At 40.9% G+C, this 19,248-nt stretch overlaps 1 protein-coding gene across 2 annotated transcripts in view; it reads left to right on the plus strand.

Moving 5' to 3' along the window:
- Positions 1-1,313: 1,313 nt before the first annotated feature.
- Positions 1,314-19,248, plus strand: part of UQCC1 (ubiquinol-cytochrome c reductase complex assembly factor 1) — a 58,096-nt gene continuing 40,161 nt past the window's right edge. Inside the window, exons 1-5 of one of the 2 annotated variants that reach the window (XM_067307750.1) lie at positions 1,314-1,385; positions 5,896-6,000; positions 6,798-6,902; positions 12,066-12,173; positions 17,470-17,542. In XM_067307750.1, the coding sequence (XP_067163851.1) occupies positions 1,362-1,385; positions 5,896-6,000; positions 6,798-6,902; positions 12,066-12,173; positions 17,470-17,542 (415 nt within the window). In that variant the 5' untranslated portion in view covers positions 1,314-1,361. Of the gene's footprint in view, positions 1,386-4,971; positions 5,090-5,895; positions 6,001-6,797; positions 6,903-12,065; positions 12,174-17,469; positions 17,543-19,248 lie in introns of those variants that run through there. The other variant, XM_067307749.1, reaches the window with a different exon arrangement.

A 19,248-nucleotide genomic window follows, 5' to 3' on the forward strand; every position in this document is an offset into this window, starting at 1 on the left:
GCCTAATACATGCAGGACAGCTAAGCAAATAGAAAGAAACAGAGCTAGCTTTAATCTTCCTCCCTAGACTAGTTATGGGCACAGGAACCAAATGAAATGTAGCACATTCCTGACAGAGATCTTCAGTTCCCTGTGTTTAACATCCAACACAATTTTAGAACAACTTGTTCACTAAATGCATTGTCAGATACAGTTCAAGTTATTTTGGGAGAGAGCTGCAGTGAGTCAGAACATCTCAGAAAACCTTGACTGTACATACAGGAATCTGGGATGCCTGTAAAGAAGGAAGTCCAAGTAGGTGATTCCATTGGCCCCATGAGATCTAACATTTAAGAACATATGAAAGAATTCTAAGGACTACTGTGGAGTTTCAGGGCCATTAAAGCAGCTGCTACTGCCCTCCTGAGAAGCTGACATCCCAATAAATATGCTGGGAAAGAGGGGAGTAGAATATTATAGTTCCCCAAGCCCTTTAAGACAGCACTGCTGCTGAAAAGAGCAGCCTCCCTCTTCCCCAGCTGCTCTTGCCCACATCTGCACCAGCCTCCCTCTTACCAGTACTAACATTTGTGAGGTGATGTGGATGTGATCCAGGCTAAAACCAACCTGGCAAAACAAACCAGCTCATTTTGACCTCTGTCAGGTTGCTGGTCTGATTCACTCTGCAGCCTCATGAAAGCTGGTGCCAGCAGAAGGAAGGGATGGGGAACATGCAGTGGGGGCAGGCAGGACCATTCCTGGTCGCAAGGTCCTGGCTCCAGGGCCTATGGGACACTGGTGTGAGGGGCTTTACCCTGTTCTCTTGCTACCACCACCATGAAATCTCCGTGCTGGCACCTGTGTGAGGGTCTCAAAGAAGTTGTCTTCTGCTTGGGGCTGCCCGAACAGCCAGCCCAACACCAGCCAGAGGAAACCTCGCTGCTGTCATGGCCACCAAGTGGCAGAGCTTGGCCCTGATGGGTCAAGCCTTCTAGGAGAGGGAACTTACAAGGGGCAAGCACGGATTTGCCACCTTTCCCCTTCCAAACCAAACCCAAGCACACCGACACGCCCAGCCTCGACTAGCACCCCCCTTTCTACACCCCCCGCCTCGCCACGCCACACCCCTCCCCCCGCCCGGCTCGCTCCACGCAGCGGCGGCCCCGAGGCGACGGCAGAGCGCGCGGCGAGCCGCCCACCAACAGCCGCCGCCGCGCGCACACGCTGCCCCCCGCCCCGGCCAACGGCTGCCGCGCGCGCGCCCTCCCGCCCCTCTAGCTAACGGCCGCCGCGCGCGGCTCCCGCACCGCGCGTGCGCGGCCCGGGGGCCGGAAGGGGCCGAGCCCGGCCCGCCGCGCCGCCGGAAGCGGCGCCCAGCATCCATGGCGGCGCTGGTGAGAGCCGTGGTGAGTGGCGGCGGCGGCCGGGGTCGCCTTCCCCGCCCTCGCAGTGCGTGGCGGCCCCTTCCGCGTGACGGGGCGGGGCGGCGCAGGCATGGCGGGGGGCGGCGCTGCCGACGGGACGAGCGGCGTGTGAGGCCGAGGGCGTTTCCGTGGGGTGGTTCCGGTGTCGCCCCTGCGGTGCCGGTCACGGACGTCTCACAGCCCCACGGGCTCCTGCGGGCTTCCCTGCGCACTCCCTGTCTCCAGCGTGGCCTTGCCCTAGGCAGCGTATATAAGAAAAAACTGTTAAACGATGTTTGTAAAGGAGTTGTCGTTTTGTAAATGATAATTAGTTTGATTTTTGGCGTTGCTGTGGGAGGTTACTGCAGCCAACTGCTTATTCCTGTCCTCCTCAGGGTGCGGCACTCAAATGGTTCGGGCATTCCCCTGTGTCCGGGGCGGATGTCTCGTGAAGGCGGGGGGAAAGGCTTGAACTTTTCCTTCAGAGGTTGTAGTTACATAACAGTTATGCAAGACTTTGCTACTCCTGCTTGGGGCTTTATGTTTGAGAAAACTTGTCTGGTATTTTTCCCGTCACTTGGGACATTTGTATGCCCTGCGGGATGGGGGTTATCTCTCCTTGAGGTTCCTTTCTCAGTTTTGAGGTACTTGATAACAAAGATTATATAAAGACTCCAACTTCTGTGTTAAGTGGAACAGACTGGGTTCCTATGAAGGACTGCGAGTGTATTACTTATTACTCAGCTTTTTTTTTTCCTTTCTAATGCACTTGTATCTATCTCTCATCTTTTTTGTGTGTATGAGCTTTTAAAGTCCTTGCAGCAGGATACCACTCTTCAGTAGAAACGAGAAGAGTGAAGTCTGTGACTGGGTTCTGAGATTCTGTCGCAATACAAATACTGGGATGCCAGCTATGCTAGATGGAGAAATATTTGTGAGAAAAATAGAAGACCTTTAGTCAAAGGGCTGTACCCACTTAAACTAATCCTCTGGGTTTTTTTGAGCTGGTGTTGTCTCAAGATGTGGTTTTATCAGCATGGTGAGCCCTACCTGATGCTCCCTGCAACTGAAATGAGGAGTCCCTGCTTCGTTCTCCTGTTCCTACTCTTCCTCCCTGCTCCTGTCTCTGTACTGTTGCCTACATTTGCCTGCTTCAGCATTTTTTTTGGATCATTATGTGCTAAATGCCAAAACAGAACCCTGACAATATTAAAATAAGGTTAATTTCCTGCTGTTTTAATGAGTTAAAGAGTTTACAAAATACTGTGGCAATCCGTAACAAAAGAGGAGGGGGAAGACAAGCAGGAGGGGAGCAGGGAGAATGGTAGAGAGATGGGTTCAGCTGTCCATGGAACTGTTCCCCAGGGTATGGTTTGCAATTAAAACCTGCTTACAAAAGGTGAAGGACTTGCCTCCCAGGCTTCCCCTGTCCCAGTGTAACTCCTCTTCTCCTGGCTGGCTCTGACATTCATCGTACAGCAAAATAAGCTGATTCAATCTGTCAGCCTGGCCAGAAAAATCTCTTTTTTGGGGGGAGAGAAGAGTTAGTTTTCTGCCATTTTTGTGAGCTGGTGTGCCTTACTTTGCAGTTAGGGAAGCACCTGAGCTGGAGTAACTGGTGGGAGTATGCAGTTGGGAGGCAGGGGACTTCTGAGAGCAGCAAGGTGTTTCAGCTCAAGCTTTATAATATCCTAACATTGCTGAGCCTTGACATTTCCCAACATCTGCTTTTGCATGAGGATTCAATAGTTGCCTAATCACATGGAAATGAGTCTTCAAGCTTTCAGCAGCTCCTCTTTGCACTAGAAATAAGAAAGGAAATGTTTTTTTTTTCTTCTTCTAATCCTAAAGCCTCCTCTGTTGCTCCCAGTGCGTGATATAGTCTTGATTGTTGTCCGGACATTTCAGGTCTACAAGTTAATGCTACCATTATGGTAAAGATGTTGTTTCCCTAAGTAATAGAAGAGATCGCAATGCACAGTTTTTCTGCTACCTAAGGTTTTTTGAATAGTTGCCAGGAAGATTTAGAAGACTGTAGTTATTTTCTTTCATCTGTATCTTGACAAGGCAGCTGCCGGAGGTGCTTAACTTGCCTGCAGATTGTTGCTGGATAATTGCATTCAGTTTATGCTTGGTACATTTTCTTTTAGCCATATTCTAAATGGAGAAGTCTAACATTTGTAATTTAAATATGGAAGGTTACATTCTGCAAAAGGTGACACTGGCTCATGAAGATTCCTTCACTCACCATGTTCCCCTTCTGTTGCTCTGCTACTTTCTTCTGTTGCCTTTTTCTCTCTTATTTGATTATTTATCACATCTCTATTCCCAACTGTGCATGTGCCTGTTTTGTGTTTTCTTATGTCTCTGTCCATTTTGGCTTTGTTCTGTTAGTGCTTATTAACAGCTATAAACCCCAGTATATTTAAGCTCTAAGACACTGGAATCTAGACATGTTTTCCTTCTTATTACAAAGAATGAGCATCAAAAATCCTATCATATAACTTAGTCTTCTAGTCTTTCTCTATAAAAACTGGTGAATTTTCTTTCTGACTTTTATTACTTGTTAAACTGTTTATGTCAGAGCACTGGATTACCTCAAGAATTACTTTTGTGGTACTCAGCTGGATTGTTTTGTCAAATATTATTTCTTTTTATGTATTAGTGCTACGCGGCAATTGGATAAATGGCAATATTGTTTGTAAGAGAGCTTTCCTCTCGATTATTTTATTTTCTTTGTGCTGTTTTTTCAAACCTTCGTGCAAAATTATAGGGCTCTTTTGATTGAATCCCATTTCTCTTGCCATATTCCTATTACTTTGTATCTGAAACCAGCAGTAAGGATTTTTTACATCTCAATTTGCCTCTGCTTAGCAAGCAAAGGAAAACTATTAGAAGTTTATCCATTTCATATTTGTACTTGCTGGGTACTGATGTTATGGAGAAGGATCAGAAACTAAATAATCTTCCTTAGTTACAGTAAAGGGGGAAAGGCATAATTGCAGTGAACATTAATCATGTTTGTTACAGTAGTGCCTCTCTCCCCCCTCCATTTTTTAAAAGCCGAGATCAGTTCACTTAGTGGATGAAAAGTGCAGCTCTATCAAGAGTTAAATGTGGACAGTCTGAGGAGGCAGTACATTGCACCTGAGGGGTAGCAATGAGTGTGCAGATAGAGAGAATTGCGTGGGGAACAGGAACTCAGGTTGGTTTTGCTTCTGTTCCTCCTAGTCTTTGGGCAGATCTGCTAGTCTCATAGTTTCTGGGAACTTCTGGTGTTCTGTGTAGCGGGACTGCATTGGGTGCTACAGGTATGCATGTAGTGTTCCCTTGGGTTTGGCAGCAGAAGTTTATTGAACTAGAGATACTTACTGCTTTTGAATTGGAGAACCGACATTTTTTGGAAGAACCACAGGATCGCTGAGGTTTTAAGGGACCTCTGGAGATCATCTCATCCAACCCCCCCTCCTTAAAGCAAGGTCAAGTAGAACAGGTTGCTGTGGGCTTTGTCCAGTCAGGTTTTGCATATCTCCAAGGATGGAGCAACCTGTTACAGTGTTTGATCACCCTTAAAATTAAGTTTTATTCTTATGTTTAAATAGAATTTCTTGTATTTCAATTTGTGATCATTTCCTCTTGTCCTTTCACTGGGCATCACTGAGAAGAGTATGGCTCTGTCTTCTTTACTGCTCCCCCCACCCAATCAGGTATTTACACACTTTGATAAGGTCTCCCTTAAGCCTTCTATTCTCCAGGCTAAACAATCCCAGTCTCTCCTCATCTTTGTGGTCCATTAAAAGATGAAGCTATTTTTATGAGAAAAATATTATCCACTCTAATAATATATATGTTTTTCCCAGTATTAATGTTGGGCATGTATGAAGACAGCAAGTGTAGTACCTACTTGAAGATTGCAAGTCAATGAAAGCACGGATGAAAAAAACCTCTTTTCCTTATTTTCTGTAATTCTCATTAATGAGAGAAAGTAATCATCTTTCCTGAAACTTGTTGGGACAATGTATGCTTTTGGAATATTAAAATTACTCGTTATGCCCCAGTTATGTAAGACAGAAAGATGTGTAAAAGCTGAGAGTGGAATAATATACCTGTTTATATATTTATTGTTGACTGTGTGATGGGAACCAGATACTTAGCAGAACTTGGCAAGGGGATTTGATGAAGGCTTCTTACAGATCTCTGTCAAGTGAATAATGCTTCTTAAGCATCTTAACTTGTTCTACAGATATAAAAATTGTGGTGTAGTTTTATGATGTGGACAGCTCACTATTTCCCGTGATTATTCTGTTTCTGCCTTCAAACTCTGGTTGCATGCTTTTCTCGAAGGCGAGCTTTTTTTCATTTAATCAAAACTTTTGCTTTTGTTAAATACAAGTTTGGAGTTTAATCTGAACATTGTTGTGTGAATGAATAAAATCTGTGGAAGCTGGAGGACAACTAAACTGTTCCTGAGTTATTTGGATGCTCCTCTTCATCACTAGTCTCTCTGTTCCAGAGCTGCCAGACTGGAGTAACTCAATGGATAGCAGCATGCAGTGGATTATTACAGACCACCATGGTCCAAGGCCAATGTAGAAGGATGCTCTATAGTATTTTCCAGGTAAGATGTCGGAATATGTTGAAGTGTGTAAAAACTGGGATGTGCTTAAATCTGTAAGAAAAAGTCACAGTTTTTGAGTAGAGAGGTTTCCAGAAGTTTTACTTCACCATCTATGTATTGATGAAATAACAGCCAGCATTTTATAGAGCATGTTTCTGCTGTACAATAGCCTTGGAGTTTCTAGTACTGAGATAGTATGTCTGCCTGGCACAGCAAAACACTGAATAGTGGTGATATTGCTGTTTGAAAGCGCTGCTTTACAGTGTTAATTCCATTTTATACTAATATTCATTGCAGCTCTGTAATACAAATCATGTGTCATGTAGAGGTTATAGAGATACATACCTATTCCCCTGTAACTTGTTTTGCTCAAGTCCTGTCCACAAAGACAATTGGATGGGCTAGAAGGTTGCTCGTAAACTCTGTTTCTCTGCAAGGCCAGGGAAGAAAAATTATTTAGTAAGAGACAAAAAACATAAGTAGGATTAATTTCTCAGAAAATCCAAGTAGCATAGCCTGTGGTTTTTGAAAGTGGAGTGGCCTGCCAGTCTATTCCATCCGTACGCTTACAGAGCACTAAAAAATATGTTGTATGGAGCATTAAGCATGACAACCTATTTATTTGTAACAGTTATGGTAATAAATATGTGCTTTATGTGATACAAAGTTCTGCAGGTTTAGAATGAACTATAATTGGCTTAGAAGCAAATTAAGGGTAATTGGTGTAAAGTTAAGTGTTCACTACCAAATGATCTCTTCAATTTTAACTTTTTTTTTTCTTTTATCGTTTTTATTAGAGACGCAAGACTGGCCGATTCCAACTGTCTAACGTCTGTGGTGGATTGACTCAGGCCAATGGAGCCGTTACACAGCAAAATAGATCATTTTACAATACAAATAAGGTTAGAAGAGTTTGTTTTTATTATTGGGCACACTGTGCTAGGGATTATATAGGTACAGGTAACAAAATGTCTTTGAAAATGTTTAGGAGGTGATTCAACTTTTATATAAAATGTTTTAGTATAGCATTAACAGTAGATCTGATAATTTGAGAGGTGCTGTGTTCCTTTCCAGAAAATGAAGTGCTAATGTAGGAAAGTCTGGTCATAATTGGGTTATTTGCGGGGAGGTTCCCATGACAAGCCCAGTTAGGAAAGAATCTAAGTTAAGGAGAGTAGTAGTAATATGGGGGCAGATGGTCCTTTCTTACCTTCAAAGAAGGAAGCACAGAAGTTTTCCATATATATTACAAATGACAAGGTGACAACAGTTTTGATGCTAAAGCCCCAAAATTGTCATGCAGTATATTAATGATGACTAATTCTAGTGCGCAGCTAATATTGAAAGTCTGTTCGTCAATATTATTTTGTGTTCTATCCATCTCTTTTATCTGTTGTTGTCTTTTGTTTTGGGATAGAAGTCTTCTGGAGCACGAACCATCTCCTAAGACTTGTTTAGTACTTAATCCAAGGGTGTCAGCATCTCTCAAATAATAAGTACTATGATCCTGCTCTAGTGATCTCAATGCAAAGATAATGGCAAAATGCAAGAGAAATGGGAGGACAGAGGGAAAATGAGGGACCGAAAAGTAAAATTTACATAAAAAATAAAAAATTATCCCAGTTTGCTCTCTGACTAATGGCATATTTTGTTGTTGTAGTGTTAGAGGTAAATATTAATCAGTTGGAATTTGAATTGCATATTTTGACGTGGAAAAGCAAAATGAAAGAAAACAAGGAGATGCATGTGGAAGGAAAGAACCACTGGCTGCTATCTGATTCTTAACTAGAACTTTTCTTAGTCAGTTTTGGAGTGTTTTTCAGCTGACAGGTAAACTGAACATTTTGCAGGCAAAGAAATTGAAGCATGCAAAATGGCTTGCATAAGTTATACCATGGCCTAGCAGCAGAGCTAAGAACAGAATCCAAACTAGACCCAGTGCATACCCTAATTCCTATGCCTGCACTGCTTCTCTCTTACCTGCCCAAACGTCATTTGGAGAGAAGATCTGGGAGAGCAGTGAATAAGATAGTAGATCTAACAAGCCAAGAGCAGCATGAGGCTCTTCAAGGCAGAGATGAGAAGCTTGTGTTTGGCATAGTGGAAAAGGACTAGTGGAGGAGTACAAAACTAGAATGATGAGTCAGGAAACTTCCTGGTTAAAATGGCCTTCATGTAAGAAACCATGCAGGATTTATGAACAGAGAGAAAGCAGTTTACAACAGGGGAGATAAGGTTTGAGATAAGCGTCTGGACTGCAACCTTAATATTTTGAATGGAGAAAAACATACTCATTTTTGAAATGTGCACTTGGATATCCACTCTTGGTGGGAAAGCGAGTTATAATTAATGGGGAACTCCAACTGTCTTGTTTTGGTATTTGGTGTTAAGATTAAGAGGATTAATTGCTTTGAGTGCTGGGTTTCAGGTGCTGTGTGGGGAAGTCGGTGTGAGGTAGGCCTCTCAGTGTCCTGATAAGCTTGTTAATTTGAATGAGTTACAAAATGTATTTTGAATTTTTCAGTATATTTTTTGTAAATCTAATTTTACACACACTTGTATGACTGTTTAATTGCATTTGGCTGCAGCAGTAGCATCGGCAGGCTGAATTGCACACCTCTGTCTTTACCTTGAACCCAGCACTCACTGCTTAAATCCCTTCTGCATCTCCTGAGCTAGTCCAGGCAAACTTCTGAATGGAGTAGGAGTCATGGGACTTCTTAGAAAAAGACTATTTTCCAGTCAGAAACCTTTTTTTTTTGGTGATGAACTAGCAAAATTTGAATCAAGATAATTTTGGTTTTAAGTTGACTTCCTCTGCATAATGAAAAACCTGTAGTGAGGGAACCTTCATAATGTATTTGTAGACAAAGGCAATGTACTAAAACTAATCTGCCTAGATTAACTAGGAACTAAGTATGATTTTAATTAGTGTGGAGAATATGAAGGTTATTTTAGTAGTTTTGAAATTGGTATGACGCTGGTTATTGAGACACAGAAGTTGTGTGCTGAGCATATCCTACCATCCTGGCTGGAGGGAGCTAATGACATAAGGTTCGGGTGGCATTTTTAGTGCACAGGAGGAAAATAATATTACATAGGAGAAATGGGATAAGCTTGAAGAACAACGTAATAAGAATTGGGTTAAAACTTCATGTATGTGTGAGTAGACTCACTGGGTCCAACACACGTGATAGAGGGAGAGAAAGTACCTTTGCAGAGGCAGTTGTTCTGGATAATAACAGTGGACATGGTGAGCAGGTTTAATGGCCAACATTCAAAGCAAGGATCTGAGTATTAAGGAAGATTCTGGAGAGTGTGATGCTCTGTCTTACTAGGTGATTGACAGATACCAAAATGGTACTGAGCGTGTTTCTTCCTGTTTACCTAAATACTAGGCATGGTGGAGGTCAAGACATTGACAGCCATCCATGGATAGTATGAGAATACAAAGCGTTTTATCTGGAATACTAATGCTGAATATACATGGCGATTATGTCTAAAAGCTGCAATTTTTGTCCCCTTTGCAATTAATTTGTAATTAAGCATAGCAACTTATACTGGATACGTGTCTGTATTTTAATATGTATCTTTTAAAATCATTCACCTTATAGGTAAATGAAAGTTTGTCAGTAATATAATTTCAAAAATTACTATACTAGTGCTAGGAAGGCTGTAAAGAATACAGCAAGGATAATCAGGAATGGGAAAAGGCTTCTGTATGTCAAGAGACTAGATTTGGATTCTTGAAATCTAAAAAGAGCTAACAGATGAGGATATATATGATACTGGCCTATAAAATTCATTAAAAATACTGAACAAGGGAATAGGAATTATTGTTTCCTGCTCCTTATAGGAAAACGAGGCATCCAATGAAACGACAAGGTTCAAGTTTAAAACGGACACAAGGAAATTGTTTTCGCATAACTAAGCTGTGAAACTCAAGTGTCACAACTCCATAGGCTGTGGAGGGTAAATGCTTAAATGGTTTCAAAAACTGATTGGGGTGCTGAAGATGCATCCAGTTGCAGTTGCCAAATGTGATTGGGTGGATACATTTTCTAGTGCAGGAATGACTATCAAAAGAAGGGCAGGTACACCCCAGGAAGCTGCTCTCTCTGCTATATTTCTCTGTTCTGTAAGTACCTCTTCCAAGTATCTGCTGCTGGTCCTTGTTGTAGATGGGATACGGGCCTAAGTGTTTGTTCTGGTAACGTATGGCAGTTCTTTTGTTGCTGAATTGCTACACTTCCTACCAAATCTGGTAACTAGCTGATTTTTTTTTTTTTAAATATGTTATTGTCTTTGGAGAAAGTGTTTAGAGTGAAATTCCAGTAACCTAAAGTAATTTAATGCTTCGTCGGGCAAGGAACTTTCTCGGATGATAATGGCTCTCAGCTGTATTCTTCAAGTATATATAGGAGATTCACTTGCATTAGATTTTGGTTAGATTGGTTAAAAGTAGAGTAGTTTGTTGATAATATAATGAGTTAAAGTATGCAGTGTAAACGTTCATTAGAAATTTGTTAGATCCCAAACTGTAATTACTGATGGCCGATCGCTATTGCCAGCGTGTTTTAGGCAGAATACCACAAAGATTCTTATCAACCCAATGCTCTTTAAGGTATGTAGTTAATCTGGAAGAAAACAATTATTTTCATGTTTGCAGACAGTGCAAATGATTGACCTGGTAAAAACTAAGGACTAATTACTTTTCTGATCTGGATTTTCTGCAAGTAAGATCTAGATTGATAGAAAGATTCATCAGCTACAAGGGGAATAAGATTCTGGAGGAGCTTTTCAGTGAGAATGGTGGATTTGTGTAACTTCAGTAGTTTTAAGATGAAACTGATTGGTTTTTACAATGTATAATTCTAGAATATGATTTGCCTGTGCAAGCAAGGACTGAACTCGGAGAATGTGCAAGGGCTGGGTAGATTTATTTACTATATTTCTGTGATTTGTTTGTTCATTTTGTCTGCAAAAAAATTAATTCCAAATAAAGCTCACTTGTCTAGAAAGAGAACATACTTCATACTTAGGAAAACAGGAGCTGTATTTTGGTAAGCAGGTTTTCATACAAAAGATTTGAGCCTGAGCTTCCAATGGGATGCTTACCAAAACTGATATGTGATGCTTGCATTCATATGCAGAAGAATGTCAAGTAGAAAAGTATATCTTTATTTAGTATTGTGAGACTACTTGAGAAACACTGGGACCAATCCTGGTATTAGCATTTCAAACTGAAGAAGTGGAAATGGATCAGAAAAATCACCTAAATGACTGAAAAACTAGGTTTGTCAGCTTTTTCACAACACTTTCTTTTTTTTCTCCTTTTTTTTTCTTCCTTGCATGCCTGATCTTCCTTTTAATGTTTGAATTTTTAGCTTTAAACCCTAGGTTTGTAAGTTTGCTTGGAAAAGCTTATAATTTCTTAGTGAAATAAAAGTAGTCTAAATTAAACTTCTATCCTAATGTTGTTTGCTGGATCTTTTTCATTCTACTTAATGTTTGGCACAAACAAACCCCAGGAATGCCTAGGTAATGTCATTGTGGGATCTTCATATAATTAAATACATGCAATATTACTCATCAAAATATTTGTTAGTCTGTTGAGCAGTTGAAATCCTTAAATGAAAATTACCTATTTTTCTGCAAGTTGTGATGAAGCTCAACTGCTTTGTGGTCTTGAGACAGGAGTTACTGAATAGCCTGCTATTTTTTTTATAGCATGCTGAAGTTGTACTAGATAGCCATTAAAGATTCTGGACCTTGGGACATGTTCATATTTAATGCGGAAGGTAGCCAATGATGTTTTCTGATGTCTGATATGTGTATTAAAACTGACCTTCCTAATCTGGAGCTGTTAAATAAGTTTTATAAAGGTATATTTTGTAGAGAATATCTAAATATGTACTTGTTTTGTTTGTTGAAGTAAGAAAGTAAACCAAAAAAGCTAATATTAGCAATTAACCTTGTAGTTTGTCCAACTAAAATGATTTGTCAGATTAAATTGCTGAGATAGAAATATGCAATAGTTTTTTTTTTCTTTTTTAACATTTCAGCATCTTTCTGCAAAAGATTCCTTGCAGCCATCTGAAGAGAAAGTGGGTGCCTTCACAAGGATAATAGAAGCAATGGGTTTCACAGGACCACTGAAATATAGCAGATGGGTAAAGCATTTACTTGGTGATTTTTCTTTTTTGCTTGCTTATTACTTTTAACATTCTAAAAAACCCCTATTTTCTCCTATGATAGGGGGAATACTTGTGTGGGACAATCCTATTTATTACCTAAGTAATTTTCCTTTTTGTGATATAGGGAATAGTAATCTAGAGCTTGAACCTGCCTTCATTTATGCATTTCCATCACTAACATAACTGGGAGTATTATATTTGGTTTGTAGAGGAGTCTTAAGATGCCTTGAATTTCTTCAAACCTCTGATTTCCCACTTTACAGGCATACCTCGTTTTATTGCGCTTCGCTTTATTGCGCTTTGCAGATATTGAGTTTTTTACAAATTGAAGGTTTGTGCCAACCCTGCGTCGAGCAAGTCTGTCGGCGCCATTTTTCCAACAGCATGTGCTCACTTTGTGTCTCTGTGTCACATTTTGGTAATTCTTGCAATATTGCAAACTTTTTCATTATTATTATATCTGTTATGGTGATCTGTGATCAGTAATCTTTGATGTTACTATTGGAATTGTTTTGGGGTGCCATGAACCGCACCCATATAAGACCGCAAACTTAATTGATAAACGTGTGTGTTCTGACTGCTCCACCAACTGGCCGTTCCCCCGTCTCTCTCCCTCTTCTTGGGCCTCCCTATTCCCTGAGACACAACAATACTGAAATTAGGATAATTAATAACCCTACAATGGCCTCTAAGTGTTCAAGCGAAAGGAAGAGTTGCACGTCTCTCACTTTAGATCAAAAGCTAGAAATGATTAAGCTTAGTGAGGAAGGCATGTCGAAAGCCAAGACAGGCTGAAAGCTGGGCCTCTTGCATCAAACATTTAGCCAAGTTGTGAATGCAAAGGAAAAGTTCTTGAAGGAAATTCAAAGTGCTGCTTCAGTGAACACACGAATGATAGGAAAGCGAAACAGCCTTATTGCTGATACGGAGAAAGTTTTAGTGGTCTGGATAGAAGATCAAACCAGCCACAACATTCCCTTAAGCCAAAGTCTAATCCAGAGCAAGGCCCTAACTCTCTTCAACTCTATGAAGGCTGAGAGAAGTGAGGAAGCTGCAGAAGAAAAGTTTGAAGCTAGCAGAGATTGGTTCATGAGGTTTAAGGAAAGAGGCAGTCTCCATAACATAAAAGTGCAAGGTGAAGCAGGTGAAGCAGCAAGTGCTGATGCAGAAGCTGCAGCAAGTTATCCAGAAGATCTAGCTAAGATAATTGATAAAGGCGGCTACACTAAACAACAGATTTTCAATGTGGACGAAACAGCCTTATATTGGAAGAAGATGCCATCTAGGACTTTCATAGCTAGAGAGCAGAAGTCAATGCCTAGCTTCAAAGGACAGGCTGACTCTCTTGTTAGGGGCTAATGCAGCTGGTGACTTTAAGTTGAAGCCAATGCTCATTTACCATTCCGAAAATCCTAGGGCCCTTAAGAATTATGCTAAATCTACTCTGCCTGTGCTCTATAAATGGAACAGCAAAGCCTGGATGACAGCACATCTGTTTACAACATGCTTTACTGAATATTTTAAGCCCACTGTTGAGACCTGCTGCTCAGAAAAAAAGATTCCTTTCAAAATATTACTGCTCATTGACAATGCACCTGGTCACCCAAGAGCTCTGATGGAGATGTACAACGAGATTAATGTTGTTTTCATGCCTGCTAACACAACATCTATTCTGCAGCCCATGGATCAAGGAGTAATTTCGACTTTCAAGTCTTGTTATTTAAGAAATAAATTTCGTAAGGCTATAGCTGCCATAGATAGTGGTTCCTCTGATGGATCTGGGCAAAGTAAATTGGAAACCTTCTGGAAAGGATACACCATTCTAGATGTCGTTAAGAACATTCACGATTCATGGGAGGAGGTCAAAATATCAACATTAACAGGAGTTTGGAAGAAGTTGATTCCAACCCTCATGGATGACTTTGAGGGGTTCAAGACTTCAGTGGAGGAAGTAACTGCAGATGTGGTGGAAATAGCAAGAGAACTAGAATTACAAGTGGAGCCTGAAGAGGTGACTGAATTGCTGCAATCTCATGATAAAACTTTAACGGATGAGGAGCTGCTTCTTATGGATGAGCAAAGAAAGTGGTTTCCTGAGATGGAATCTACTCCTGGTGAAGATGCTGTGAACGTTGTTGAAATGACAACAAAGGATTTAGAATATTACATACTTTTCGTTGATAAAGCAGCAGCAGGGTTTGAGAGGATTGACTCCAATTTTGAAAGAAGTTCTACTGTGGGTAAAACGCTATCGAACAGCATCGCGTGCTACAGAGAAATCCTTCATGAAAGGAAGAGTCAATCTATGTGGCACACTTCACTGCTGTCTTATTTTAAGAAATTGCCACAGCCACCCCAACCTTCAGTAATCGCCACCCTGATCAGTCAGCAGCCATCAACATCAAGGCAAGACCCTCCATCAGTAAAAAGATTATGACTTGCTGAATGCTCAGATGATGGTTAGCATTTTTTAGCAATAAAGTACTTTTTAATTAAAGGTATGTACATTGGTTTTTTAGCCATAATGCTATTGCACACTTAATAGACTACAGTATAGTGTAAACATAACTTTTATATGCACTGGGAAACCAAAAAATTTGTCTGACTTGCTTTATTGTGGTGGTCTGGAACCAAACCCACAGTATCTCCGAGGTATGCCTGTATTTGTGCATCAGAGAACACAATAACAACATTATTATCTCAAAGCAAAGATCCATATAGACCAGCATTGTGTCTCTGGTAATGATCAATAGCAGTTATCTGGAAAGAATTTAATTTTGGGGAAGACATATAAAGAAATTTTTCTCATGCATTCCTCCAGCCTACAACAATTGTCTGTTTTGGGACTTCCTGAACCAGGGAATTTCTGTAATATCAGTTGATGGGTTTTTCTTCTATAAATTTGTCCACTTGCCCTTTGGACTCTTTAAACTTACAGCATCCATAGCATTCTTTATGTGGCAGTTCCATAGCTTACATGCCCATTGTGGGAAGAACTTCTGCTAATTTTGTATTAAAAAAATTGCTGATTATTCTGCCTTTTGAGTGTTTGTTCACATTCTCCCTTCCACTCACAATTTTATAGACTCTTATATCCTATAATAGCTGACTTTTTCTGAACTAAAGAGACCTAGTCTAACTTGTTTCTGTTACTGAGGCTATTTCATGTTTCTGATTTTTGTTGCCCATCTCCGGACCTCTTAGCCTTCTGTATTTCTGTGACAGGAGGGGGTCCCACGCAGACAGTAGTGAGGTATGTTATCATTGCTGTTAAGAGTCGCTTTTCAATAGTAAGCTGACCAGGGCCAAGTCACAAATAGGTTTTCCTCTTGGGAATTTTCTAAATAGTCCTTTCATAAAGCAGTTGTTAACAGTGACTAAACAAGAGGAGTTCTGTAAGAGACACCTTCAGTTGAAAAGAGATGGGATTCAAAACTTCTTAGCTCTGAACTAGGGACTCAGTATAAAGGAGTCAGTGGAGAAGACAGTATAACTAGGAGGACTGAGCACAACTGTGCAGAAATTAAAACTCTATAAGGTACTTTGAAAGTCTGCAAGACAGAGTAGAGCTTCTCAAAGACTGATCTGAAACTGTTGCTGATTACATCTTCTCCTGTCAGAAAGTAAATATAAAGGAAAGATAACTTGCACTTAAGAGGGTGAGGTATTTTGATTTGTTAGTTGCTTTTAATCAGGTGATGCTAAGGCTTGTGAGAGAGTGCTGCTTCTTTCACGCATTTGTGTATGTATTGTTGTAATAAAGATTCTTGTTAGCTTTAAGTGTTGATTCCAAGTTCTCCTTAATTGCTATGCTTTACTGCCTGCTTTTGGCTAGGGGACTTGGGTTTGGAGAGAATTATTTTATGATTAAGGCCCAGGAGACCTGAGTTCATTTTTGGCCTTGCCAGTGCTCTCTGAGATCTTAGGGAATTTTCTTACTATTTCTCTTTTTTCTTATTTTTCTTTCTCTATCTGCTTACCTCTTCTGCACTTCAAAACCTCAATGCTTAAATTTCATCAGTTCTTTCTCTGTGTTACCTGCCTTATTTAAGGGCTGCGTGGCAGGGACTGTTCTTTACAGTATGATTTTAATATCTAGTAATGCCTGGTCTGGGGCAATGAATTTCACTGGAAAGATACTCTACTCACAGGCCAGACAGTGTTTCCTTTAAAGTGGAAATCTTCAGAACTCCAATAAGTAGTGTAAATTATTTTATTGTAAGGATTTTGTATGTATAATTGATTATTGAGAAAGCTTCTAATCCTTTATTTATGACAGAAGACCTTGACTATTGAATAAGAAAAACAACAGTTCGTGTGTTTCCATAGTAGGAGAAAAGCTGCAGTTTCCTTACCTTCCTTTTGGTTGGAGAAGGTGTAAATAATATTTTAGTACTTTGAATTGCCATTCTAAAAGCATGCTGTGTGGGTGCTAGCCATGTGCTCAGCTCTGCAGTGTAGTGAGCCCTAAGATGATTCCTAGTAGATACTGCTTAAACAAACAAAAAACCAGCAACCATGCTGCCTCCTTCTCACCTGGCCCTTCTCTGGTAGGGGAGTTGGCTCTGGAGTTTTCAAGTTTTCAACTTCCCTCCTTGATATCAGTGGAGGGGAATAGCTGGCAGTTCTTGCTGATCTCTGCTATCAGTTATTGTGCTCTTTGAAACTTCAGCACATGTCTCTTAGCTACAGATGATGCTCTGAAGGTGTTTCATGCAATGGCAGACCAAGAAAAAAATTAGAAGTGCAAAAGGATCTTACATATTGTGTGATACATCATTTGGGATTCCTTTCTAACTTGTGAAGCTTAGTTGGTCAATTTTCATTCTTGCAGCGAAAAAGATTTTTAGGTGACTGGCACATCACTTTTTTAATGTTTGAAAATTACATTATACAAGACATTTTGAGTTGTATGCATCAACAGTTAAAGTTATTGGAGGAAACCAGGGACTGTGAATGGGTTTCTTTGCAATCTTATTAAGGAAAGCCATTTCAATTATTCTCATATAAACAAGTATTGTATTAAAATAGTTTTTGAAGGGAATTCTAGAAGCCATTTAGTCAGTTTATTGCCTCAAGGCAAGATCAATTATACTTCTGTCATTCCTGGGAGATATTAGTTTAATGTGTTCTTAAAAATCTCAAATGATTGTGATTTTTTAGGAGAAGTCTTCTCAGAAGAAGACTGTATATGTATGTATTTAACAAAAACAGTAGCATTCAGTAGGTCTCATGATGAATACTCTAATTATTGTGTTTTCTCTTTTTCTAGAAAATTAAGGTGGCAGCTCTGCGCATGTACACGTGCTGTGTGGAGAAAACAGACTATGAGGAATTTTTTAACAGTAAGTTACAGATCTGGTGGTGTTAGAATTTGGATATATTTCAGATATATTTATACCAATAAATATGACAGAAGCAAGAGTGGCTAGACCCTAACAGTGCATGGTAAAGTAGGAGCCGATTATACTGCACCATTCTCTTAAGCTCCAACAGTGGCAAGGGTGCAAGGGCAGACTCTGAAATCTGGAATTGTTGCACTTTGTCTCTTACAATGGAGAACAAGAACAAGTGTGGGATAAGCAGAACCCAGAATATTCCGGAAAGTGAAGAATATTGCCTTTTTTATTGCTAAGGGTGGCACTGACTGAGAATCCAGGTGTGCATGTTCCCTTTTCCTTGTGATCAGATGGTCTATGTGTCCTATCCAGTCCCATGCTTAGTTGTGAGAAGGTCCCATATAACCAGGATGTGGATGCAGGTATATGAGAACCATGCCCCTCCATAGGCCTGCAATTTTTTTGATGATATATGATCAGCTAGATCTCAGGGTCCTACTTGTCTCTTTTCCTTATGTCTGTGATAGAGTTGGCTAGAACTGGATAGAGAGTATGACTAGAACCAAGACACAGAAGTCCCTCCTCCAAGTATGTAGGAATAATATTGACTTGAATTTGGATGACTGAATTTGGATACTGAATGCCTTCTTTGCCTCAGTCTTTACTGGTAAGACCGGCCCTCAGGAATTCCAGGCACTGGAGACCAGGGAGAAGGTCTGGAGAAAGGAAGAATTTCCCTTGGTGGTGGAGGAGGATTGAGTTAGGGATCGCTTAAGCAAACTAGACACACTGGATACACCCACAAATGCTGAGGGAGCTGGCTGATGTCATTGCTAGACCACTCTCAATCATCTTTGAAAGGTCATGGTGATCAGGAGAGGTGCCTGAGGACTGGAAGGAAGCAAATGTGTCTCTAGCCTTCAGAAAGGGCAAGAAGGAGAACCCAGGGAACTACAGACCACTTGGCCTCTCCTCGATCTCTGGGAAGATGATGGAGCAGTTAATCCTGGACACCATTTACAAGCATATGAAAGAAAAGAAGATGATTGGGAGTAGTCAGCATGGATTCACAAAGGGAAAATCATGCTTAAACAACCTGAGAGCCTTCTATGATGGAATGACTGCCTGGGTAGATGAGGGGAGAGCAGTGGATGTTGTCTACCTTGACTTCAGGAGGGCTTTCGACACTGTCTCCCATAACATCCCCATAGGCAAGCTGAGGAAGTACAGGCTAGATGAGCAGACAGTGAGTGGATTGAGAAGTGGCTGAATGGCAGAGCTCAGAGGGTTGTGATCAGTGGCGCAAAGGCTAGGTGGAGGCCTGTAGCTAGCGGTGTCCCCCAGGGGTCAGTACTGGGTCCAGTCTTATTTTCAACTTCTTCCTCAATGACCTGGATAAAGGGACAGAGTGCACCCTCAGCAAGTTTGCTGATGATACAAAACTGGGAGGAGTGGCTGATACCGCAGAGGGCTGTGCTGCCATTCAGAGAGACCTGGAGAGGCTGGAGAGGTGGGCAGAGAGGAACCTCATGAAGTTCAGCAAAGGCAAGTGCAGAGTCCTGCATGTGGGGAAGAATAACCCCATGCACCAGGACACGCTGGGTGCTGACCTGCTGGAGAGCAGCTCTGTGGAGAAGGACCTGGGAGTGCTGGTGGACACCAAGTTAAGCATGAGGCAGCAATGTGCCCTTGTGGCCAAGAAGGCCAGTGGT

Source organism: Apteryx mantelli, chromosome 18 (genome assembly GCF_036417845.1).
Source record: "Apteryx mantelli isolate bAptMan1 chromosome 18, bAptMan1.hap1, whole genome shotgun sequence".
NCBI classification, from domain to species: Eukaryota; Metazoa; Chordata; class Aves; order Apterygiformes; family Apterygidae; genus Apteryx; species Apteryx mantelli.